We start from the raw sequence: 26670 nt of genomic DNA, 5'->3' as shown, positions 1-26670 counted from the left end.
ATATTCTGGATATTTTGATGTAACTTAGAAATATCAATACTAGAATCTGAGTGATTCCAAATGCCTAAAATATGGTTTCTAATGCTTTCCCAAGAATGCACAGAATCATTCACTTGTAGAGGGATAACGCACATCTATTTAAATTCAGCATGGCACTTTAAAGACAACTTAATTTTTAAATTTGTAATTTCTTGCCCTACAAGCAGGACTGCTTCTTCTAAAGCATTGACCTTATTTTCTATCTTCCTATCTATAATTTCCTGTGTAGCAAGAGCTACGGAGACATTTTTGGACAGGTGATCGACAAACAAGGCAGTATGCACTTGTTTTGACAGGGCAACAGCAGAAACCGTAACTGAAGCAATTGTGGCAATCAAGGCAGTTATTCCCACAATCAGAGCTGCAATGAATCTCTTAGGCCGAGAAATTAAGCCATTAAATTCATACAAAACTTTCAATGCATAATCATCAAACCATTGTCCCTCTGATTTTACAGGAACCATCAAATATGGTGGTTGCTTTACAATCATCACAGCCTTATAATTACTATAATCATTCCCATCAACACAATTTGATATAAAACAATTCACACATTCAACATTATAAACAGTTTCTCCTTTAAGAACTCTCAAATCATTCCGATTTTTGGCCAACAGAAAGGCATAGGGAGAATGCATGCAGGCCCGTACAATATATCTTTGTTCATTTAAAGGTCTGTGTAAAATCACAGGTGCATAGCAGCCAATGCTCTCCATAATTCAGGTTGTATGGGACCTGTTTCATCGAAACTCACTAAAGGAGGAACCCATCCATTAACATGCCACCTAGTAATTGCTAAAGGATAAGGGATAAATGAATTATTTCATATGGATCTATAAGGTTCTTCAAAAATTAAATTTAACCATTGATCCAAAAGATAGGGGCACCCCCATTCAATCAGAGAATGTCTGGTGGCAACAATGGGAATAAATAATTTTAGGGCATACATGCATTCTTTCCAACGAGGAAAGCCAGAAATTTTGCTTATACTTTCCCAGCCCTGTAGTCCTTGTTCATCAGAATCCGGGGTGGGGAGTGCACAGCTCGGAAAGTCCTTTAAATGAGGGGCTGCCTGTTTTATGGCATCATATTGTCTTTCTTGCGCCCCCAGCATCAACAGCTATAAGGACCAAAAGTCTCTCTTGCCATTGCTTCTTGGAGAATCAGTAAGCATGCCTTTCAAGGAAGTGCTAACACATCCATTCAAAACCGGAGCTGATCCTAGCAAGGAGGAAGGTATGACAAAGCAAATAGGTGGATAAACGGACACGCCTGAAAAATTGAAGGGAGCGCTGACCACTGTTTTAACATTATTAGGATAGATGGAAGCTCCGCCCAAAAAATGAGTATCATTAACAAAAACACGAATGGGCTCAATTATCCAATCTACAGGCTGGAAAAAAGGTGGATTAGGCAAATAGGTCCAATGAACTTTTTCTGCGCTGGAGGGCCTCAGCTGACAAGCCAACACAACAAGCATAGCCACAAACATTACCATAGGAGTGGCCTCATATCTCTCCCTTTCTATTAATTCTTCAGCCTGCTGAGCGAGGTGTTTCAGCTGGCCCCATGTTGGCACCGTGCTGGAGGTAGTTGCTTGAGTACGATGACGGCGACGAGGTGGAGCAGAATACAGGTGGACTCCATCAGCATGTCTCTTTTGAAGTGCCAGGTGCCTGAAGCGATGTACTAGCAGTGAAGCCTCAGGTGAAGGGTCACCAGCCCTTCGGCTTTCTTTTGAGCCCCTCAGGTCCGGACTCGACAAGCTTCTGATCTCGCCAATATCCTTCAGTCCCAGACTCCAGGACTCCAGGGATCTCAGCGACCTCAGCGGTCCCTGTGGTCTTGGAGATCTCATGGGGCTGGACATGTCGAATCAGTCTGTCAGGAATCTAAACAGGAGAAGTGGAGTCCTGCGGCAACACACAAGCATACCCTCTCCCACAAGTTAACAGCACATCTGGCCCTTTCCACTCTCCGGTAAGGAGGTCTTTCCACTTGACCAGGGGCCGAGTCGCAGCCCCCTCAGGAATCCAGTGTCTCATAATTGCACTCTGCCCCTGTGTATCTACGTTTAAGTGATTACAAAGGTATCCATGGTAACATGCACACAGGACAGTTTCCCAAAGACCGGGGTGTGAGTTGCGTCCATTTGCCAGAGAGCGTTAGGCCTAAGGCCTCGGGGATTTACTCCTAATGGTAGAGATGGATTAGATGTTGGGCAGTTTGGACATAACTTGACTGTTTGTCTAGCCGCCTCCCTAGGGATATGAAACTCATGCCTTAAACCAGCTGCATTTTGATGGTGAATTTTGTGAGAATTTTTAGCCTTGTCAATCTTTTCATGTAAGTTTAAGGCAATTACTTTAGTTAATGCATCTGCCAAAGCATTTCCCTCATGTAAAGGGCCGGGCAAGCCGGAATGGGCTCTAATATGTCCCACAAAATATTTCTTAACTCTATGCTTAATCTCTTTCTGTAAATCGAGTAACAAGGAGAAAATAGTAGTCTTATTTTCCGGAATATTAGCAGTCTCAATATGAGGAAACAACCCTACAATATATCGGGAGTCAGTTAAAAGATTGAAGGCACGGTCTCTCAAATGTTGAAAAGCCCAAATGACTGCTCTTAACTCAGCTCTTTGGGCAGATGTCTCTACAGTTACCTGAACATGGGATTTTCCATTAATAATTGTTACTGCTTTACCATTAGAGGAACCATCTGTGAAAACTAAAATTGCCCCTTCTAAAGGTTGAATAGAAAATTTCTTCGGAAAAATCACAGGATGTGTTTTTAAAAAATGCAAAAGGGGGTTTGAGGGTAAATGAAACAAAATTTGTCCCCTGAAATCTATCAGGGCAACTTGCCAATCATCACTATTTTGTAAAAGAAATTGCAGTTGATCATTATTAAATGGAATCACTATATTTGCTACCTCTTTTCCAAAAAGTTCCACACTTCTTTTTCTACCTTTTATAATTAATTGTGCCACCAAGCTGGGATAAGATAAAACTTTTTTGGGGGGCCACTGGTAGATGGAGCCATTCTAATGGGCCTTCTTGCCACAAGCATCCTGTAGGTGTATGTTCTGTGGCGAGAATAATTAAATCCCATCCTCTGGTAATATTAATTCTAATTAACTGATCATTCAAAGCCTCATTCACTTTAACAAGAGCCAACTCTGCCTCACCAGTCAATTTTCTATTAGAACTGGGATTAGGATCACCCCTTAAGCAATCAAATAAAGGCTTTAAATCCGAAGTAGTCAGTCTTAAATGTGGGCGTATCCAATTAATATCCCCTAATAATTTTTGGAAATCATTTAAAGTTGGTAAATGATCTCTTCGCAGCTGCAAAGGAGCATGACTCAGAAGTATGGGTATTTAACACCCTTCCTAAATAAGAAAAAGGAGGATTTACTTGTATCTTATCTGGAGCTATCTTCAAACCCCAGTTTTCCAAGGCCTCAATCAATTCAGATAAGATTTGTTGCAATAAGGCTCTATCTTTATGGGCAGCCAAAATATCATCCATATAGTGTACCAAATATAAATCTTTATACTTCCCTCTAACATTTTGCACAGCTTGATCCACAAATTTTTGACACAAGATGGGGTTATTTTTCATTCCCTGAGGCAAAACCTTCCATTGAAACCTTCTATAGAGCTGTTTAAAATTAACTGAAGGAAGACTGAAGGCAAATCTCTTACAATCTTGAACAGCCAGGGGGATGGTAAAGAAACAATCTTGTAGATCTATGACTATCACATTATATTGAAAAGGTACGGCTACTGGGGAAGGGAGACCCGGCTGAAGGGCCCCCATGTCTTCCATAGTTGCGTTTATAGCTCTCAAATCTTGTAACAATCTCCACTTTCCTGATTTCTTCTTAATGACAAAAATAGGAGTATTCCAGGGACTATTAGAAGACTCTATATGGCCGGCCACCAGTTGCTCCATAACTAAGTCTTCAGCTGCCTGCAGCTTTTCAGCTGTTAAGGGCCATTGCTCCACCCATACTGGATCATCAGATTTCCAGATAATAGGATCGGCAGCAAGAGCAACAGCCTCTAGGATAAATTTGAATATCTTAAACCTTTTTTATTTTTGTTAGGAACTGTTTCTAATGGAGAAACAATTCCCTGCTAATCTTTACCAAGCCCCTTGTCAGAATTATACCTCATTTGCAGCATTTGGTTAGTAACTTTTTCATCTGGGCTATATAAAAGCATTCCCATCTGAGATAATATATCTCTCCCCCATAAGGAAAAAGGCAGTGAAGGAATCACATATGGGCAAAAGGTGCCTTGTACCCCCTTTCATCTGACCATGTCAAAATTTGTGAGCTCTTAACAACCGAGGGCATTGACCCTATTCCTAACAAGCCGGCATTGGTCAGACATGTTGGCCAGGATGAGGGCCAGTCTTTTCCAGCAACGCAAGAGACATCTGCTCCAGTGTCTAACAGCCCTGACATTATATTTCCTTGAATTAAAAGATCTTTCAAAGGCCTTGAAGCTGTAATTTCTTGTACCCAAAAGGCTAGATCACTAGATCCAAATCCTCTGGGGCCTCTAGCTTGAGAAGTCAAGGTTTTTCCTATCTGATAATAAGGTAAAAGCAGAAGTTGTGCTATTCTTTGACCTTTATTAATTTGCACAGTTTTGGAAGGCTTCAAAATCAAAACTTTAATTTCCTCAGTATAATCAAAATCTATTACATCAGGCACCACCGAAATTCCTTGAAGGGAAAGCGAGCCACGCCCGAGCACAAGTCTTAAAATGCTCTCAGGCAGGGGACCAGCCACTCTTGTTGGAATTGGAGCTTCCTCGCCTGACTGGAGAAGGAAATGGCAACCCACTCCAATATGCTTGCCTGGAGAATCCCAGAGACGAAGGAGCCTGGTGGGCTGCCGTCTATGGGGTCGTACAGAGTCGGACACGACTGAAGCGACTTAGCAGCAGCAGCGGCGCCTTCCCTTTTTGTTTTGGTAAAAACTACTGGAAAGGCCATAGAGAATTCTAATTCTCCCTGTTGTTTTACTCTTTTTTTTTTTTTTTTAGCTTGGGTGAGGGCCCCCTGAAGGGGCTTTCTCCAAGGAGCACGGTCTGTATGTTGTGCATGTGTCTGCTTTAAAAGCTTCTTTAAGAGACACAGATGCATGGAACAATTTTATGGACTCTGAGGGAGGAGGGTGGGACGATCTCGGAGAATGGCATTGAGACATGTGTATTGTCATATGTGAAACAGAGCACCATTCCATGTTCGATGCATGTGACAAGGGCTCAGGGCCGGGGCAATGGGATGATCCAGAAGGATGGGATGGGGAGGGAGGTGGGTGGCGGGTCCGGGAAGGGGAACACATGTAAACCCATGGCTGATTCATGTCAATGTATGGCAAGAACTATTACAATATTGTAAAGTAATTAGCCCCCAACTAAAATAAATAAATTTATAAAAAAAAATAAAAATAAAAAATAAAAAAAAATAAAAGCTTCTTTGTTTCAGAAAACTCCTTATCTTTCTCAGCCTCAGGCAATGCTCTGGGAGGCTTTGGGGGGCAAAGTGGGGAACTCCTGGGCTCTGGGAGGCGCAAACGGAGGCAGCGGCGATCGCCTTAAATCAGAAAGTGATGGATGAATTTTTAAAGGTTTGCGTAGAGGAGGAGGGGCCTTGCTCGGGGGCTCGGCCATAGCCTCCTGCAAGTCCTCTCCTTCCTCTGGAGGTTGAGTACAGTTTCCCTCCTTTTCTTCGCCAATAGCAGAAAACATACTCTGCGCGCAAGGCAGAAGCCCACCATCCACCGTTGCAGCCTCTCCCATAGGCTGTCTAACAGCCTCATGCCGAGGGTCCAGTACGTCCCTAATCATATTCCACAGAGCAAAAGCATCTACGGGAAACTTTTCTGGCCCATGCAAAGTAAAAAACAAATGTAACTGATCTCCAACCTTAGCCCAGGTTTTCAGATTTCCTCAGGAAACCATGGGCATTGCTCTTGGACAGAAATTAGAAGTTTAATGCCTCTATGGGCTAACATGTGAAGGAATATTTTAATAAACATTTAGAGAATACAAAAATTAGAAGTTTAACGCCTCTATGGGCTAACATGTGAGTAACGTTTCAATAAACATTTCTCTATTCTTGGATGCAGAGAGGACCATTTTCCTAGAGAATATTTTTACTGATTCTGTGTTCTCTTCACCCTGCCTAAACTGCAGAGGGGTCCTGGTCACCCACGAACACAATCCTACCCGTCCCGCTTTGTATTTATGAAATTGCTTAATTAATTACTTACCTACTTGATTAATTACTTACCCTTCAGGTGTTCTCTGTTGGGGCGCCACTTGCCGGAGTCCAGCTCCGGCAGCCAGGGAAACGCCCTGAAGGGATGAATGGGGTCGGCGAACGAAAATGATGCAGTCTCTCGATCAAAGCACTGGGCTGCATGTTTATTTTAAGCATCAGGTTTTCTTTTATACTTTTACAAAAGCATTAGGTCAGAGGTATGACATCTTCAGTTTCCCCTCACCCATATTTACTGTCTCCATAAATCATTGTTGTCCTTCAGAGTTTCTTCTTAAATGTCCTTGTGATAACATTGTAACTCAAGTTTGTCTCTGGGCTGTATATTATTACATTCCTCAGTTTATTTCTTATCTCTTTGAATCCTGCTATCCCCTAGTAACTTAAGCTCATCATCTCCTAAAAAGGCTTTTGGCTATTAGTATCTCTAAAATACCTAGTTTCCATAAGCTATAGTAAAATATGCCAACACTACAACATACCTTAAACCTTTAGCTTCTAACTATTCTTAATTATTCCTAACCCCTAAACTCAGCAAACTTCTTTTGGATAAACATTCCCCTTACAGGCAGGTTTCAGATAACAATGTTTCCCATGATCTCAGGCTGCAGCCTATGTGCTCATCCTGGAGCATTCTTTGTAAAGATCCTTGAACAAATGTCAATAGTTAACGTTATGGATTATAACATTCTTTCCAGCCAACTCAACCGGAGGAAGGAAAGGACAAGTCAGAATCACAAGACCTAACTCCTTCATCCCAGGACCGTGCCTGCGGGATGAGAGGGGGTTGGGGCCATGCCTCTATTTTGTCAGTAATGCCTATCGCGGCTCCTGACAGCATTCCTTGTTTAAAAGAATCAGGATCTTGGATGACTGATTCCAAGTTTCGGGTAGTACATATACAAGATAAAGTTTACACATCTTGATGAGCCAAAACTACGAAGTTATCAAAGATTCTTTTTATCAAGGACTCAAGCTAACATGAAGGGGCTCCAATTGGTCAAAGATGGAATAACTGAAGTATGCAAGAAAAGGAATGATTGAATTTGATTGAAATACATAGAATATGTAAAACCTAATGAGTTCATGAGTAGGTGGGGTGGAGGAGTATCTTAAATAGATTAACAAACTCTTTGGGTAACATTGGTGTAACTAGGTCATGGATCTTACCCTGAAAATTGGCAATTTAAGAGAAATAAGTAAGCATTTTCCTGCTTTTCCAATTCAGTCTGTATTTCAGGATGACCAAAGAGCCCTAATTACTGAAGAAAAGTTCTTCTATACAGACTGTTCCCAGCTAATAAATGTGAAAGGAATGATAGAATTAGAAAAATCACCATTTTGTTATCCTAATGATAGAACCCATTAAGGCAAAGGTCAATATAAGAGTCGGACAGGACTGAAGCGACTTAGCAGCAGCAGCAGCAATAAAGGATGTAAGCATTAGATGAAAGGCTTATGGGGGACTTTAGTGCATTTCATGATACTGAACTTTTTAAGCTTTTTCTGGCCTGTAAACTTCTTGATCTCTCCTTCAAATCTGAATAATAGCTTTGCAGAGTATTTTTGCTTGTAGGTTTTCCCCTCCCATCACATTTTGGGGAGCTTATTCTATCATGAGGCCACTGGTGTTGGCAAGTGCCATGTTGGAGTCCTTCCTATAGTTTATTAGTCCCAGGACCTGGATAGGCCCACCAGTTGGCGGGCACCAATTCTGGGATTTCCCAGGCTATGCAGCTAACCACGCAGCTGGCCTGCTGGTGGGTAGAGCTGTGTTCCTGTGTTTTGGAGCCTGAGAGATTTTGTGTGTGCCCTCCAAGAGTGGAGTTTCCATTTCCCACAGCCTTCTGACTCTCCTGAAAGTAAGCCCTGATGGCCTTCAAAGTCACATGTTCTAGGGGCCCTATCTTCTTGTTGCAGGACCCTTGGTTGGGGGCTCAGAACACTTCCTCCTTGGGAAGAAACTCTGCCATTGTAACTAACCTCCCATTTGTGGGTTATGGGTCTTAAGTATAATGCAACTCCACCCCTCCTACCTAATTGTGGTTTCTTCTTTATATCTTTAGTAGTAGAAGATCTTTTCTGCTAGTCTTCAAGTAGTTCTCGTAGTTGCTCTGTAAATAGTTGTATTTTGGGAGGAGGTGAGCTCAGGGTCTTCCTACTCTGACATCTTGGCCCTTCCCTAGAAAAAACAGCTTATGGAGAAGTTTACAATGGAGAGATCTAGCTGACACCACCTGAATCTGCTGCTCAATCTTAACTTTCCTAAGAGTGAGACCACCAGACGATATGTGCTTCTTGAGATTCCCCCTTATGGAAAACAGAACCTGAATCTAACAAGCCTTTTAGAACTACCCTCTAGTTTACATGAAATACAGGAAGTAGAGCCTCAAGTTTAAGTGATACCACAAGGACATAACGGATAAACTCAGAATATATCCAACAACTGGACTAACTTAATCAGGAAATCAATGGCATAAAAAAAAAGTAAAAGTTGAGGCAAGGTGAGGAGAGACTGTTCTAGATTTAGAAAGACTCAAAAGATATAACCATCAAACACAATGTATAGAACTCACCTGGATCCTGATTCTAATGAGCCAACTATAAAAAAATATATTTCTTTAGATATATAGTCTAAGAATAAGATGATATCAAAGAATTACTGCTCCTGTTAGGTGTGTTTCTGGCAGAGTGGTTTTATAAGAAAATATTCATATGATTTAGAGATGTGAAATGAAGTATCTACAGAAGAAATAATGAGGGTTTTAAAATACTTCCACAGAAAAAGAAGGATAGATAAGGCAAGTGTGGCAAAATCCTAATTATTATTGGATTGGATGATGGGTATATTTTGTACTATTCTCTCCAATTTTGTTTATTTGAAATTTTTTGCATTAAAAAAGATAATGGAGGGAATTCCCTGGCTGTCCAGTATTTAGAAACTGATGCTTTCATTGCTGTAGCCTAGGGTTCAGTCCCTGGTTGGGGAACTAAGATCCTGTAAACCTCACAGTGTGGCCAAAAAGAAAAAATCTTCGGGATGATAATTCAGTCTGACCCTTGAAAGTCAATGGAACAAATAAATAGAAAAACATTTTTGCAAAACAGACTAACTTGCTGTTCTTTAGTTGTCAACTCACACTATGTGGTAAAAGCACATCTGATGTCCGTGATCACACCTTGGATTATGTGATCATGGTGAAAGGAAGGGCTGTTGCTGGGTGTAACAATTCTTTCTCTCACATCTTTTTTTGCTAACACCTGAGGTGGTACCTCAGCACATCCAAGCAGGGTACAGAGCAGTTTGCAATGTTCTTCTGCATCCAAAAACTGCTAATCACTCAGTGTCTTTGCTGATTCACTGAGTAATAACTTTTGATCCTGTAAGTAGATCTCAAGATTTAAATGGAGTCTTTAAAGAAGTTAACAAGCGTGTTGTCCATGTCCCATTTTTCCTGACAGTTCCTCTATGCTTGCCCTGTATAAGCACCCTGAGTAAGAGTGCTGGATGAAGGAAGAAGACTTTTTTTTTTTCAGATGGATTATAAAAATCAGGGATGCAAATGCAGCCAAGTGTGTGGCCCCCTCTCCATTCCAGAACCTGGAGCAGGCAGACATCACAAAATGATCACAGTTTTATTTCTCTGGACTCTTCTTGCCATACTACTCCAGGTAGCATCATATTGATGAAATTGTTACCAAACCAAATTCGGGGCTGTTTGACTGCACTTAGTAAAGCCAATCTACTGACACCAGGTTGCCATGAAGCAAAATGGACTATTTATTGCAGGGTCCAAGCAAGGAGTCCAAGCAGCTAGTGTTTAAAAATCTGGCCTCCCCAGTGGTGTTCAGGGGAAGATTTTTAAAGACAGGGTGAAGGAGGGGGAGCTATGGGGTGTATGATCAGGTCCTGGGCATTCTTCTGATTGGTTGGCGGTAAGGTAATTGGGAGTCAGCATGATCAATCTTTTGGTTCCATCCCACAAGGTCTACATGCTTGTGGACCACACACAGATAACTTCTACCTGGTGGGGGTTTCTGTATCTGCAAAATAGCTCAAAGGATAGGGCTCAGAATATTATTTATGGCACTTTAGGAAGAATTAAAAGTCCTTGACTTTTTAGCCGTACTTAATGGCTAAAGTATTATTTTGTCTTACTTGCTGTTTTCTTTTCTTTCTTCATTTTCTCACTTCTTTGATTAAATGTATTCTTTGACACTTGGGGAAGGAGGCTAAAGTTTTCCTATAGACAAGAGGCACAGAAAGGACATTGGGTGATGGGCTGTCCTGTTCTGGGAAGGTCCTATAGGGTCTTACTGGGCTACAAAATAATTTCTACTCAAAAATATCTTCAGATTAGATTACAGAGTAAAGCATTTACGTAACTATTTTTTTTTCCAACTTTTACAAACAAGAAGAAAAATACCTTTAATAGGAATTCAAGGAATTTAGATTAGATTGGATTTGAGGAAGAGCCTCATGTGAGGAGACTGAAATCTGTGACTAAGTAAGCATTAGAAATATTAAGTTAATTTTCTTAAAAGGCCTTTTAAAACTGGGCAGATTCTTATTGTCTGAAATGGTCTAGGACTAATGAGGTTGACAACCATCTTTCAGCCTGTGTTAGGGGATCTGGTGCTTCTGCCTGCCTATTCTCCTTTCAATAGAATATTCTTTACTTTAAGAAAATATGTATGTTTGCATAGGTCTTCCCCTTCTCTTCTACATGGGGTACAGGCCTAGCCAATAGCATTACTCCCCATTTCCTTGAACGCAGAAGTTAACACGTGGATGGGCACATGACTCTAGTTGAATTCTAGCTATAATTTTTCAGCGAGATGTGGCATGTCTAGGATGCTTAGACTGGCTGCCAGTAACTGGGAAATGGAGCCAACAGTGGGAGCCCTTCAGTGCTAGAGAGTATAGTATTTTTTGTTCACAGTGGTGCTCTTGGAATCTGTGTATAGCTTGCAACCTGATGGCCCTGAGAATGTATCTGCTGTAGAGAGACACAGAGAGATTAAGGCAGAGAGATTAAGAAACTCATTGGAAGTGTCTCTTTGAGGGAATAAAGCGAATGTTATTTGTTTATTTTTGTGGCAGCCATTCAAGTGTTAAAGAAGGAGCAACTTGCTTTTGTTCTGTTTCCTGCCTTCAGACAAGACCTGTGAATAAGAAGTCTCTTGGATAAGGTATGTGTCAGATAAACTGAGGACAAACTACACATTTAATTAGAAAACTAGGGAGCAGAAGACAGTATTATGAAGAGGGGGCAGATTTTCTACGATCCCTAACAGGCATATTTATCTAATAAAACTTCATGTAACCATCTCATGAAAGTAATTGATGATCTCCATTCCTTCTGGAAAACGTATCAGTGAAGGTATACCTGTGTGCTTCTGCGTCCAAATGTTTACTGAGCACTTACCAAGTTTTTAAATATAGATTAACTCGTTAAATACTTAGAACAACACCATTTTGCAAGCTAGAATAATAGGCATGAGGAAGTTAAATAACTCAGTGCCAATTGAGTTAGATGCTTACTGAGATTCAGTGATGTTAACAAACTGATTTTTGCCAGGCATACATTGTATAACTTAACTAAATAAAGTGTAAATCTGTGAAGTCTGAATATAAAGAGAGATTGAGCTATTATTTCTATGAAAACACAATTGGATGTTTTGGAAAGGTTTGATAAAGGTGAGTTTCAAAAAAGGTTGCTATTCAATTAGGTCTGAGCAAGACCAACCCTCTTTCCTGTCTCTATGACTTGGCCTAGTGCTGCTGTTTAGAAACCCTTGTCTCTTGTTTTTCTCCTTCAAATGCTTCCCTCCAGATTGATCTCTGAGAAGACTTCTCTGGTAGACTGAGTTTTACTAGTTCTGTGACTCAGCAGCAGTTGCTTAATCTCTCTAAGCCTTAGAGTCTGTATCTGTGAGATGGAGATAATATTTACCTTTCAGGATAGTTGTAGAAATTAATTGGGTTTATCTAGCCCATAGTGAGTACTCAACAAATGGCAAAAAAAATATGGTGTGCTTGTTCTTGTGCTGGGGGCTATGGAAACAGATGAACAAGATAGTCCCTGCCTCCAGAAGCCTGAAGACTAGCACAGGACTGTCTGCTTTCAGCTCCACTTGCCCTGTAGTGAGTTGAAGCATATTTTCACAAATGTAATTGGAAACTCTTCTAGATGTTTTCAGACACTGACACCATTATGTCATCCAGCTTCTCATCATTTGAATAACTCATCCTGAAGGTCTGGAATGCATCAGCACAAAGGCTTTCTTTTCTTTCTTTAAAAAAAAAAAAAAATTTATTTATTTGTTGACTGCATCAGGTTGGGTCTTAGTTGCAGTGCTCAAGCTTAGTTTTCCCAAGGCATGTGGTCTTCCTGGATCAGGGGATGCAGACCAGGCATGAACCCGCATCCCGTGCATTGCAAGGCAGATTCTTTACCACTGGGCCGTCAGGGAAGTCCCCTGAGGCTTTCTTATATTTTGTCACTAAATGATCTGTCCTGAAGCCTAAAGGGGCCATTGGATGGCTTCAAGAGGCACAGGTTCCAAATCATGGAGGCTACATGGAGCAGGCTCTGGAATTTCCCCAAGTTGGGTTCAAACCATGGCTCTTTGACCTCAGGAAACTTACACAATAACTCTGAGTATCAATTTCTTCCTCATAAAAATGGGGGTAATGATTCTCACTTTCTAGAAGGTGACAAGAAGCAGATGAGATGAAGTGTCAAGTGTTCAGCATAGTACTTGGCATATAGTCAATAACTAATAAATGTTAGCTTCTAATAGGTGAATGTAAATAGATAGGAATTTGGTGGGCACACAGCTAACCTATGAGCTAAGGAATAGCGAGTAAGCCTTTCTTCAGCACTTTCTTCTTGCTATCATCACAAAGACTCTAGTCTGGATAGCCCATTGGTCTGACCTTGCACACAGTCTTCTCTTAGTCTTCCAGTGGAAATGACTAATACTCAAATTCTTACTCCATTGTTTCACTTGCAGGATTGTCTTGAGTGAGATAATCAGCCTCTAGCAGCCTCAGTTTGTTTATAACATGCAGATACAACTGCCAACATTGCAAGAATTATGAAAGGAATTGAAATAATGAAAAACATGTAAGACAGTGCTGACCCTCACAGATACTTGGTGATTGTGGCTAGTTACAGTAGGAGGCCTCTATCTAAACTAGAAGTTGGTCAAGTGATCAAAAAAGTTGATTAAAGCAGGAAATCTTTTTTAAAAACCTTTTGGCTGTGCCACACATGGTGTAGGATCTTAGTTCCCCAGCCAGGGATCGCAACTGTGCCTCCTGCACTGGCAGCGCAGAATCTTAACCACTGGACCACCAGGGAAGTTTCTAAAGCAGGAAATCTTAAAAAAAAAAAAAAAAAAAGATACAATCTTTCCTTCCCTCACCATGCCTTCCCAGTACCACCGAGTTCATCAGACCTGTTAACTTCCTCCCTAATGGCAGCTCCCATCCCCATTCCTGGCCGTATGATAGACATGAGTCACCTACCTACAAAGTCCAGAAATTCTGCTCCCTACGTAAAGTTTGGTTTGCAGCCTTGCAGATTTTTCTGCTCAGAGACCAGATAAATGACCACAGGCCAGAGTAGGATGAGAAGAGAGTGGGGGTGGCATTCACCACAGATCACAGAAGAGGAAGATGTGGCAAAGTCTGAAATGGGGGGAGGTGGAGGAGGGAAGCCATGAATTGGAAACTGCTTCAGTGATCAGCTGCCCCTCATGCTGCTCTCTAGAGTGAGCCTTGCACAGCCTGCAGAATTAGGCTGCCTCTGAGTGTCTGATTTGGAATGAGTTCTTTTGCCCTGGAGGTCTTGGCAAGCTCTCCTTTCCCATCTGACCTTTCACGTATTACAACATTGACTCTTGTCAGCCCCAGAACATAGGGAGAAGAGATGTGGCTTCCTGGAGGAGTTATAATGTCCTGAAGGGAAATCCTTACCCCCTTGTCAAAGTGGGATGGGACAGAACCAGTTTGACCAGGCCTTTGTGTTGGAATGATGGTGGAATATCCTCCCCCGTTTTTATGTATATTGCAAATTGCAAACTGTATGGATTTAGGGCTCTGTGTTTCTAAGTCAAACTGGAGGCTACTTTGATTCTGAACTGGGAGTTATATAGTCAATGCAAAATTCACCTGCCAAAGATTACACTCATATTATAATCAACACTTCTGATTTAGTTGTTCTTACAACTTATAATTAGATCTTGTTGTCAGGGGAAAAAAAAAACTTGAAGAAAGCAGCTGTGTTTTGGTGCTATTCAGATCTGTGACTGACCCAGTTTTTATTAAAAGTGTGGGATTGGTATTTGTCACATCTTTGCGCCTTGCTCACACTCTTGTAAGATGAGCGTTGAAAAATGTTTTCTGATTTGTGAGCATATGGAGGAGGAAGGGCATTGTTGCTGAAAGCATTGATCAGCTATCAAGCAAAATTCCAGAGGCATAGCTGTTCCTCAGTTTTGCTTTCACATCCTGAAAGGAAGATGGTAAAATAGACCTCTATAAATAGATGAGTTTTAGAGGTAAATAAGAGAAGATGTTCTTTATGCTGTGTTCTCAATGTTTTTGCCACCATTACCCTCATGATAGACATGAGCTATAAGAGTCAAAACAATCATCAATCCTCCCATCCCATCCCTGGGTACAGAGAATCTGGTTGCCAGGATATCCCTCCAAAGCTTGCAAGGAAGTTGGTGGTTTATTCTAAGAAAGAGAAGGAATTAAGGCTATTCTCTGGTGTTTGGATTTTAGACTCTCCAAGTATAATGGCTGATTCTCTACCTGCTCTTTATGAAACAAAGCTTTCAGCCTCCCAACCACCCTCCCACACAGAAGTCACAGGCAACTCTCCTCTCTCCTCATTCTCAAGCATGTATAGACAATCAAAAATGACTGCTGCTGCTGCTGCTAAGTCGCTTCAGTCGTGTCCGACTCTGTGCGACCCCATAGAAGGCAGCCCACCAGGCTCCGCCGTCCCTGGGATTCTCCAGGCAAGAACACTGGAGTGGGTTGCCATTTCCTTCTCCAATGCATGAAAGTGAAAAGTAAAAGTGAAGTCGCTCAGTCATGTCCGACTCTTCGCGACCCCATGGACTGTAGCCTACCAGGCTCCTCCGTCCATGGGATTTTCCAGGCGAGAGTACTGGAGTGGGGTGCCATTGCCTTCTCCCAAAAATGACTAGAACAAGGTAAACTAACAGATAAAATAATAATACTGTAGGAAGCAGAGATAACTCAGGGGAACAAACTAAAACATGAAATAAACATTTAAAAGAACCACCTAATTAGTATTCTCATAAAAGGTGGTACATCCACAAAATAAGACCAGATTGCTATGAAAAAGGAAAATGTCAGAGTGCAAAACTGAGGCTTTCCTAAAGTTGACAATAATCCTGACAATTTGTATGACCTTACAGATAATGATATGCGAGGCAGAAAGAAACTTTTCTAAACCATCAGCTACAGACAGTGAATTTTGATCACCATAAAGACTGACTTATCTTTCTATTCTCTCTATTGAAAATGATATTATAAGATAATTGTCCTATGAAGAGGTTATGAGAAATAAAGTTGTAGGAAAAAAAGTATAAAGTGGTGTGTCAGCTTTTAATACCTGTGATTTGGTGTAATTTCTTTTCTCACTCTAAATAAAACTTCACTGTCAGATATAATTTTATATTAACAATTTAATATTCTTTTCTTAAAGAGGCCTTCCCTTCCCCTCACCACCAACTGTCTAACTTTCAGGGCCCACAAAGCCTGGATGTGCTCCTGGCAGTAACCTACACTGCCTGCAGATAGAACAGAGAAGATGCCAAACAAACTGCAGAAGGGCATACACCTCAAGATTTCAACTCAGTTCAGTTCAGTTCAGTCGCTCAGTCATGTCCGACTCTTTGCGACCCCATGAATTGCAGCACGCCAGGCCTCCCTGTCCATCACCAACTCCCAGAGTTTACCCAAACCCATGTCCATCGAGTCGGTGATGCCATCCAACCATCTCATCCTCTGTCATCCCTTTCTCCTCCTGCCCTCAGTCTTTCCCAGCATCAGGGTCTTTTCAAATGAGTCAGCTCTTCGCATCAGGTGGCCAAAGTATTGGAGTTTCAGCTTTAACATCAGTCCTTCCAATGAACACCCAGGACTGATCTCCTTAAGGATGGACTGGTTGGATCTCCTTGCAGTCCAAGGGACTCTCAAGAGTCTTCTCCAACACCACAGTTCAAAGGCATCGATTCTGCGGTGCTCAGCTTTCTTCACCGTCCAACTCTCACATCCATACATGACCATTGGAAAACACATAGCCTTGACTAGACGGACTTTTGTTGGCAAAGTGATGTCTCTGCTTTTAAATATGCTATCTAGATTGGCCATAACCTTCCTTCCAAGGAGTAAGCGTCTTTTAATTTCATGGCTGCAATCACCATCAGCAGTGATTTTGGACTTTACATGTATTAAATTCTTTAGTCTTCATGTCAACTGTAGTAAGTATTACTGTTAGGTATTATTATCACCATTTCTTAGTGATGAAACAGGCACAGAGAAGGCTAGATTTTACAGATCTGGACTCCAACCCAGGTCACTTGCCTCCGTGACCCTCACCTAAAAAAAAAAACTTTTCCAGTTTTATTGAGGTATAATCGACATATAACATTGTGCAAATTTAAGGTGTAAAAACATGTTGATTTGATACATTTATAAACTGCAAAATGATTACCATCATAGTATTAGTTACCACCTTCATCCACTGATATTGTTACTATTTTTTTTTGTAGTAAGATCATTTGAGATACACTCTGTATCAAGTGTGTGATACAGCATTATTAGCTATAATCACTACACTGTGCATTAGATCCCCAAACTTGTTAATATTATCACTGAAAGTTTGTAACCTTTGAACAATATCTCCCCCTTACTTCCACCCCCAACTCTCGGTAACCACCACTCTACTCTCTATGACGCTCACTCTGAATCGCCATATTATGGTGCTCAACAAAGTTACTCTCTTCTTATGCAGCATCACTTCTTATATCCAGTACCTACTCATCTCTTTTCTTTCCTCAAACTATGACTTTTTCTTAAAAACATGCTCCTTCAGAGAGTTAACACTCTGCCAATTATTTCTAGCATACAGTGCATCTTCAAACTGAAAAAGAGTAGGACTGTTAAGTTCTAGATTTGGGGTAAGAAAATAAATCCACAGGAGTGACTAGTTATTACAATAGAATGAGTTCTCTCAGGTTTTCTAGGATAGATATATCTTGGCTGCTTGACAGATTGTATTATCAACTTGCCCAAATAACTTTTGTGTATCTGGTGAACTCTTGGAGAAACAATAGAGAAAAGAAGTTCATGATTTTACTTGATAGGAGGCCATATAAAGAAAATAGAATCAGAAGATATTAAGAAGAGGTGGCAAGAATACACAGAAGAACTGTACAAGAAAGATCTTCACGACCCAGATAATCACGATGGTGTGATCACTCACCTAGAGCCAGACATCCTGGAATGTGAAGTCAAGTGAGCCTTAGAAAGCATCATTACGAACAAAGCTAGTGGAAGTGATGGAATTCCAGTTGAGCTATTTCAAATCCTGAAAGATGATGCTGTGAAAGTGCTGCACTCGATATGTCAGGAAATCTGGAAAACTCAGCAGTGGCCACAGGACTGGAAAAGGTCAGTTTTCATCCCAATCCCAAAGAAAGGCAATGCCAAAGAATGCTCAAACTACCGCACAATTGCACTCATCTCACATGCTAGTAAAGTAATGCTCAAAATTCTCCAAACCAGGCTTTAGCAATACGTGAACCGTGAACTTCCAGATGTTCAAGCTGGTTTTAGAAAATGCAGAGGAACCAGAGATCAAATTGCCAATATCCGCTGGATCATCAAAAAAACAAGAGAGTTCCAGAAAAACATCTATTTCTGCTTTATTGACTATACCAAAGCCTTTGACTGTGTGGATCACAAACTGTGGAAAATTCTGAGATGGGAATACCAGACCATCTGATCTGTCTCTTGAGAAACCTGTACGCAGGTCAGGAAGCAATGGTTAGAACTGGACATGGAACAACAGACTGGTTCCAAATAGGAAAAGGAGTACGTCAAGGCTGTATATTGTCACCCTGCTTATTGAACTTCTATGCAGAGTACATCATGAGAAATGCTGAGCTGGAAGATACACAAGCTGGACTCAAGATTGCCGGGAGAAATATCAATAACCTCAGATATACAGATGACACCACCCTTATGGCAGAAAGTGAAGAAGAACTCAAGAGCCTCTTGATGAAAGTGAAAGAGGAGAGTGAAAAAGTTGGCTTAAAGCTCAACGTTCAGAAAACTAAGATCATGGCATCTGGTCTCATCACTTCATGGGAAATAGATGGGGAAACAGTGGAGACAGTGTCAAACTTTATTTTTGGGGGTTCCAAAATCACTGCTGATGGTGATTGCAGCCATGAAATTAAAAGACGCTTACTCCTTGGAAGGAAGGTTATGGCCAATCTAGATAGCATATTTAAAAGCAGAGACATTACTTTGCCAACAAAAGTCCGTCTAGTCAAGGCTATGGTTTTTCCAGTGGTCATGTATGGATGTGAGAGTTGGACAGTGAAGAAAGCTGAGCGCCGCAGAATCGATGCCTTTGAACTGTGGTGTTGGAGAAGACTCTTGAGAGTCCCTTGGACTGCAAGGAGATCCAATCAATCCATCCTAAAGGAGATCAGTCCTGGGTGTTCATTGGAAGGACTGATGTTGAAGCTGAAACTGCAATACTTTGGCCACCTCATGCGAAGAGTTGACTCATTGGAAAAGGCCCTAATGCTGGGTGGGATTGGGGGCAGGAGGAGAAGGGGATGACAGAGGATGAGATGGTTGGATGGCATCACTGTCTCCATGGACATGGGTTTGGGTAAACTCCGGGAGTTGGTGATGGACAGAGAGGCCTGGCGTGCTGCAATTCATGGGGTTGCAAAGAGGTGGACACGACTGAGTGAATGAAATGAACTGAACTGAACTGAACTGAACTTTATTTTGGGTGTATGATTATCTCATTTAATTAAAACAATTCTTATTGGAGCATAGTTGCTTTATAATGTTGTATTATTAATTAAGGTGTGCAACAAAGTGAATCAATTATATGTACACATATATCCCCTCTTTTTAGGATTTCCTTCCCATTTAGGTCACCACAGAACTGAGTAGAACTTAGGTCACTGAGAACTTAGGTCACTGAGTAGAGTTCCCTGTGTTATACAATAGGATCTCCTTAGTTATCTGTTTTGTACATAATAGTATATATATTGAGGTTTCTCTAGTGGCTCAGTGGAAAGAATCTACCTGCAATGCAGGAGATGCAGGAGATGCGGGTTTTATCCCTGGGTTGGGAAGATCCCCTGGAGAAGGAAAGGGCAACCCACTCCAGTATTCTTGCTTGGGACAAGGACAGAAGAGCCTGGTGGGCTACCATCCATGGAGTCACAAAGAGTTGGACATGATTTAGCATTTAAACAGTAATAAAGTTTATATATGTCAATCCCAATCTCCTTATCTCATTTAATTTTAAAAAATTTAGTTTTAACCTTGACCAACACCTCTTCTTACTCCTCACTCTAAGCCATGGCAACCATCAGCCTATACTCTGTTTCTATGAGTTTGACTTTTTTTTTTTTTAAAGATTCCACATATAAGTGAGATCATGCAGTATTTGTCTTTCTGACTTTTTTCACTTAGAGTAATACCACCAAGGTCCCTCTATGTTGCAAGTAGAAGGATTTCCTTCTTTTTACAGCTGAATTAAAAACTCTCTGTCTCTCTCTGTCTCTGTCTGTCTGTCTGTCTGTCTCTCTCTCTGTATATATATATATGTCACATTTTTTTTCATCCATTCATCTCTTGACAGACACTCAGGTTTTTCCACATCTTCACTATTGTAAACAACGCTGCTATGAACATTAGGATGCAAATATCTCTTCAAGATAGTGATTTCATTTCCTTGGGATATATCACCAATAGTAGAAGTGCTGCATCATATAATAGTTCTATTTTTAAATTTTTGAAGAACCTCTGTGTTATTTTCCATAGTGACTGTACCAATTTACATTCCACTGAATTTACATTCCCACCAACAACACACAAAGGTTCCCTTTTCTCCAATGCTCTCTACCATTGTTGTTTCTTGTCTTTTTGATAATAACCATTCTAAGAGGTATAAGATGATATCTCATTGTGGTTTTGACTTGCATTTCGTACGTCAAGGCTGTATATTGTCACCCTGCTTATTTAACTTCTATGCAGAGTACATCATGAGAAATGCTGAGCTGGAAGAAACACAAGCTGGACTCAAGATTGCCGGGAGAAATATCAATAACCTCAGATATGCAGATGACACCACCCTTATGGCAGAAAGTGAAGAAGAACTCAAGAGCCTCTTGATGAAAGTGAAAGAGGAGAGTGAAAATGTTGGCTTAAAGCTCAACGTTCAGAAAACTAAGATCATGGCATCTGGTCTCATCACTTCATGGGAAATAGATGGGGAAACAGTGGAAACAGTGTCAGATTTTATTTTTTGGGGTTCCAAAATCACTGCTGATGGTGATTGCAGCCATGAAATTAAAAGACGCTTACTCCTTGGGAGGAAGGTTATGGCCAATCTAGATAGCATATTTAAAAGCAGAGACATTACTTTGCCAACAAAAGTCCGTCTAGTCAAGGCTATGGTTTTTCCAGTGGTCATGTATGGATGTGAGAGTTGGACGGTGAAGAAAGCTGAGCGCCGCAGAATCGATGCTTTTGAACTGTGGTGTTGGAGAAGACTCTTGAGAGTCCCTTGGACTGCAAGGAGATCCAATCAATCCATCCTAAAGGAGATCAGTCCTGGGTGTTCATTGGAAGGACTGATGTTGAAGCTGAAACTGCAATACTTTGGCCACCTCATGTGAAGAGTTGACTCATTGGAAAAGGCCCTAATGCTGGGTGGGAGAAGGGGACGACAGAGGATGAGACGGTTGGATGGCATGGGTTTGGGTAAACTCCGGGAGTTGGTGATGGACAGGGAGGCCTGGCGTGCTGCAATTCATGGGGTCGCAAAGAGTCGGACACGACTGAGCGACTGAACTGAACTGATGATTAGTGTGTTGAGCATATTTTCATATACCTGTTGGACATCTGTGTGTCTTCTTTGGAAAAATGTTCACATCTCTGCCCATTTTAAAATCAAATTATTAGTCTTTTTTACTGTTAAGCTGTGTAAGTTTTGGATAGATAGCCCCGTATCTGATATGTGTTTGACAAATGTTTTCTCCCATGTCACTGGTTGCCTTTTCATTTTGTTGATCATTTCCTTTGCTGTAGAAGCTTTTTAGTTTTATGTAGTCCCACTTTCGGAGAAGGCAATGGCACCCCACTCCAGTACTCTTGCCTGGAAAATCCCATGGATGGAGCAGCCTGGTAGGCTGCAGTCCATGGGGTCGCTAAGAGTCGGACATGACTAAATGACTTCACTTTCACTTTTCACTTTCATGCATTGGAGAAGGAAATGGCAACCCACTCCAGTGTTCTTGCCTGGAGAATCCCAGGGACGGCGGAGCCTGCTGGGCTGCCATCAATGGGGTCGCACAGAGTCGGACACGACTGAGGTGACTTAGTAGCAAGTAGTAGTAGTAGTAGTCCCACTTTGTTTTTGTTTTTGTCAACTGCTTTGGTGTCATCTCCGAAAAATTGTTGCAAGACCAAGGCAAGTTACCTTTGTCCACATGTTTGTTTTTTTCTAGGAGTTTCATGGTTTAAGGCCTTACATTTCACTTTTTAAACTGTTCCTAGTTGATTTTTGTGAATGGTACAATGATAGGGTTCAATTTCATTCTTTTACATGTGAATATCCAGTTTTACTAGCACCATTTATTGAAAAAAACTATCCTTTTCCTGTTGAGTAATCTTGACTCTCTTGTCAAATATTAGTTGACCAAATATGCATGGGTTTATTTCTGTGCTCTTGATTCTGTGACTGTTTTTATGCATTTACTCTTTTATGTATCTTTCTGCGGTAGCTGGCATTTACTTCATTTAAATGCAAGGAAACTGAGACAGAAATGTTCTGTTCTAGGTTACACAGCTAGAATGTATTCATGTCATTTTGATTCCAAAGCTTGTGTCTTCAACTGTATTATATTACCTCCTGGTATAATGTTTGGAAATTGTTCCTAAGCCTCAATAAACTTCCCTGTTTTTCTTGTTCCCACATATAAGAATACAAGCATATGTATAATTGGGTTCATATTTATTATTTCCATGTACTTTCATATAATTTTTATAAACAATACCTTGTAAAGTAATAATAACTCTGTAATTTAATTGTATTTATATTGAGAGTGTATTGCAAGGTGTTTAAACAGCACCACTTCAGGGGCAACCATACATATCACCATAGAAGGGTGAGTGTAAAAATGAAATTTAGAGAGATAACATTTACATCAGCTTTAGCAATATGGGTATTAGATGAGTCATGATTGAACCATGATGTATATATATATCTTAAAGTCTAATTATTAGAAAATTTTAGCACAAAAGTGCTGCTGGTAAAAATGTGTCATTGCATGTTCTGTAACACTTAACAACCTTAACAAACAAAAAAGGGGAGCTAACAGTAATTTTAAATTAAAGAGAAAGAATATCAGCAATTGAAATATCACAACAAACCAAAGATAATACTACTGTGAGGATTTAATACACTGATCACAGGGTGTCTATTCCCAAAATTAAGAGTATTCCAGCTATCTGACTGAGAAAATAATAAGCAGCAGGAGGCAAATTGTGGCTATGAAGATTGGCCTCTGACTTCTTAGTGGAATCCTGAATTTAGAATCTTTAATAAATTCTAGTAGCAGCCCAATTTCAGTTTATGAGTATCCCATTCTATTAATGGATAATTCATTTAGTAGGTGACTAATGAAAATGAAATTTTATAAAATTATGAATTTAGGCATCATTTTGAGGCTCCTCAGTAAGTCTCAGATCCATCAGTAGATGCCAGCTCATTTTTAAAGAATCTAGGGGAAAAAAGCATTAAGAATTAGGATCAGAAAAGATTGGTTTTAAAAGGCTGATCTTTCCAAGTGTGAGACCTTGAACAAGAATCTTAGCTGGACTGAGTTTCAGGGTCTGTGAATCATTCTGTGGTGTGTTCAGAACTGACTCATGTCAGTGTTGGAAAGCCGATAGTTTAATTCCCAAGATTTTTGCAGGCCAGTTGTTAAACCATTAATAGTTTGATATCTGCCACAATGGGAGTATTATACTACAAAAATCAGCAAACAGTACAGATCAGGAATTTTTTTCAGACGGTTTAAATTTTTATTGCAGTATTTTTATTGTAGTACAATTGGTATACAATATATAAGTTTCAGACGCACAATGTTATAATTTAATATTTATATACACTAAAAAGTGATCACCACAATAACTGTAGTTACCATCTGTCACAAACCAGTTTATCCCTGCAACCATTTTTCCAATTTCTCAACCCCCAACACCGCTGTTAACCACCAATCTGTTCTCTGCATCTATGAGGCGTTTTTTGTTGTTGTTGTTTGTACATTTTGGTCTTTAGATTTTACATAAAAGTAGAATCATATTTGTATGATTTGTCTTTCTCTGCCTGGCTTACCTTCAAGGTCCATCCATATTGTCAAAAATGGCAAGATTTCATTATTTTTTATGGCTGAGTAGTGTTATATATATATTTGTGTGTGTTAGTTGCTCAGTCATTTCTGACTCTTTGCAACCCCATGGTCTGTAGGCTGCCAGGCTCCATTTGGTCCATGGAATTCTCCAGGCAAGAACACTGGAGTGGGTTGCCATTTCCTTCTCCATGTATATATATACAACACCAACAGTGCACAAGGGTTCGCTTTTCTCCACATCCTCTCTACCACTTGTTATTTCCTGTCTTTTTGATAACAACCATTCTAAGAAGCGTGAGGTGATATCCCATTGTGGTTTTGATTTACATTTCCCTGGTAACTAGTGATGTTGAACACCTTTTTGTGTGCCTGTTGGCCCTCTGTCTGTTTTCTCTGTAAGAGTGTCTGTTTAGATCTCCAGTCAGCGACTTTTTCCCCCTAGAAAACTGATTTACCAGCATACCATTGTTTCATTCTTCCCTCCCTGCCAAAATATTACTAAATTCTACTAAAAGGGAATAATGATTCCTTTATAAGAATTAAATTGTTTTGATACTGAACCAAAGGTACATAATCAATAAATATCCATTTTTTAAGGTGGCTACTAGGCACGATCCTGCTTAATTCCTTTAGAGGTAGATGTTACATTTTTGGAGAATCACACTTTTGGAAATACCTGAGAACAAATTACTGATGCTCAAAACATTACAAATGACCCTCATAGCTATTATATTGAGTGGAAGAAGCCAGATATAAAATAATGCATAGTGTATTATTTAATTTATATGAAATTTAAGAACTGATTGAAGTTCAAGAACTGATAGAAGATAGTAGAAGCCAGAAGAATACTTATCTCCAGTGGGAATAAGGGTGGTGACTGAGAAGGGGTGTGAAGGAAACATCTGAGTGCTGGAGGGTCCCTACTGTGTTCCACATGGGGGTTACACAAAATGCAAAAATTCATCACATAATACACTTAAGATCATTGCACCTTATAAAAAAGTACTTTTTACTTCAAAACAAAATTAATAAAAAGTAAATTCTTAAAGAGATGTAAATACCAAACCACCTTACCTGCCTCCTGCGAAACCTGTATGCAGGTCAAGAAGCAATAGTTAAAACTGGACATGGAACAACAGACTGGTTCCAAATCGGGAAATGAGTATGTCAATGCTGTATACTGTCACCCTGTTTATTTAACTTATATGCAGAGTACATCATGCGAAATGCCAGGCTAGATGAAGCACAAGCTGGAATCTAGATTGCCAGGAGAAATATCAATAGCCTCAGATATGCAGATGACAGCACCCTTATGGTAGAAAGTGAAGAGGAACTAAAGAGTCTATTGATGAAAGTGAAAGAGGAGAGTGAAAAAGTTGACTTAAAACTCAACATTCAAAAAACTAAGATCGTGGCATCTGGTCCCATCACTTCATGGCAAATAGATGGTGAAGCAATGGAAACAGTGAGAGACTTTATTTCCTTGGGCTCCAAAATCACTGCACATGGTGACTGCAGCCATGAAATAAAAAGATGTTTGCTCCTTGGAAGAGATGCTATGACAAACCTAGACAGCATATTAAAAAGCAGAGACATTACTTTGCTGACAAAGTCCATCTAGTCAAAGCTATGGTTTTTCCAGTGGTCATGTACGGATGTGAGAGTTGGACTATAAAGAAAGCTGAGCACCACAGAATTGATGCTTTTGAACTGTGGTGTTGGAGAAGACTCTTGAGAATCCCTTGGACAGCAAGGAAATCCAACCAGTCCATCCTAAAGGAGATCAGTCCTGAGTGTTCATTGGAAGGACTGATGCTGAAGCCGAAGCTCCAATACTTTGGCCACCTGATGCGAAAAACTGACTCCTTAGAAGAGACCCTGATGCTGAGAAAGATTGAAGGCAGGACAAGAAGGGGAGGACAGAGGATGAGATGGTTGGATGGCATCACTGACTGGATGGACATGAGTTTGAGCAAGCTCTAGGAGTTGGTGATGGACAGGGAAGCCTGGTAGGTAGCAGTCCATGGGGTGGCAAAGAGTCAGACACAACTGAGTGACTGAACTGAACTGAACTGATACTGTACTAAAATTAGAAGAAAAAGAAGTATCTGAGAAAGTATGTCTTATAAACTAGGATGCAGTCTCCTCTACCTTAGAAACCTGAGATGCCTTTGACAACCCCCTTCTCCTAGTGTCTCCCTCTCTGGCCACTCCTCAGTCTATCCAGGGAACCACTAGTTTCTCTCTACCTGTCTTGTAAGTGTTGTGTCCCCAGAGTTCTGTCCTTGTACCTCTCCTCACTTTACATTCTACTGATAATTTCTGTACCTCCAACTCCCAACACAATTTCTTAACCTCTAGATCACCCCTTTTTCTCCTCTAGACCCATATTCATTCCTTCAACAACTACATACTGGGCTATCTTACTGGGTGTTTTCTTATGCCAAGTACTGTTCTTGGCACTAGCCCATGGTAATTAACAAAACAGACAGAGTTCTTCGCCTTCATGGAGCTTACCTGCCCAGATCTCTCTCCCTAGGCATACAAAGATTCAAGATGTCCCAAATGATCTCATCATCTTCAACCCTAGATTCTCCCCGA

The 26670-nt window shown here is 40.6% G+C and overlaps 2 protein-coding genes across 12 annotated transcripts in view; one reads left to right on the top strand and one right to left on the bottom strand.

Annotated features, from left to right (window-relative positions):
• LOC145524731 (uncharacterized) overlaps positions 1–2074 on the bottom strand; it is a 29342-nt gene extending 27268 nt beyond the window's left edge. The window contains exon 1 of the mRNA XM_081537546.1: positions 1535–2074. Within this exon, the coding sequence (XP_081393672.1) occupies positions 1535–1909 (375 nt within the window). The 5' untranslated portion in view covers positions 1910–2074. The remainder of the gene's footprint in view (positions 1–1534) is intronic.
• The window catches only part of PAK1 (p21 (RAC1) activated kinase 1), a 276797-nt gene that overhangs the window by 63249 nt on the left and 186878 nt on the right, over positions 1–26670 (top strand). For 9 of the 11 annotated variants that reach the window (XM_081537533.1, XM_081537531.1, XM_081537512.1 and 6 more), the window contains exon 4: positions 11447–11535. The exons of the other annotated variants lie outside the window; for them this stretch is intronic. The gene's annotated coding sequence lies outside the window, so the exon portion shown is untranslated. The remainder of the gene's footprint in view (positions 1–11446; positions 11536–26670) is intronic. 11 annotated transcript variants of the gene reach the window in all.

The sequence above is a fragment of the Giraffa tippelskirchi genome, chromosome 10 (genome assembly GCF_054371585.1).
Source record: "Giraffa tippelskirchi isolate mGirTip1 chromosome 10, T2T-mGirTip1v1.2.pri, whole genome shotgun sequence".
Lineage (NCBI taxonomy): Eukaryota > Metazoa > Chordata > Mammalia > Artiodactyla > Giraffidae > Giraffa > Giraffa tippelskirchi.
The sequence above is the reverse complement of the archived record's forward strand: the minus strand, read 5'-3'. Positions and strand labels throughout refer to the sequence as shown.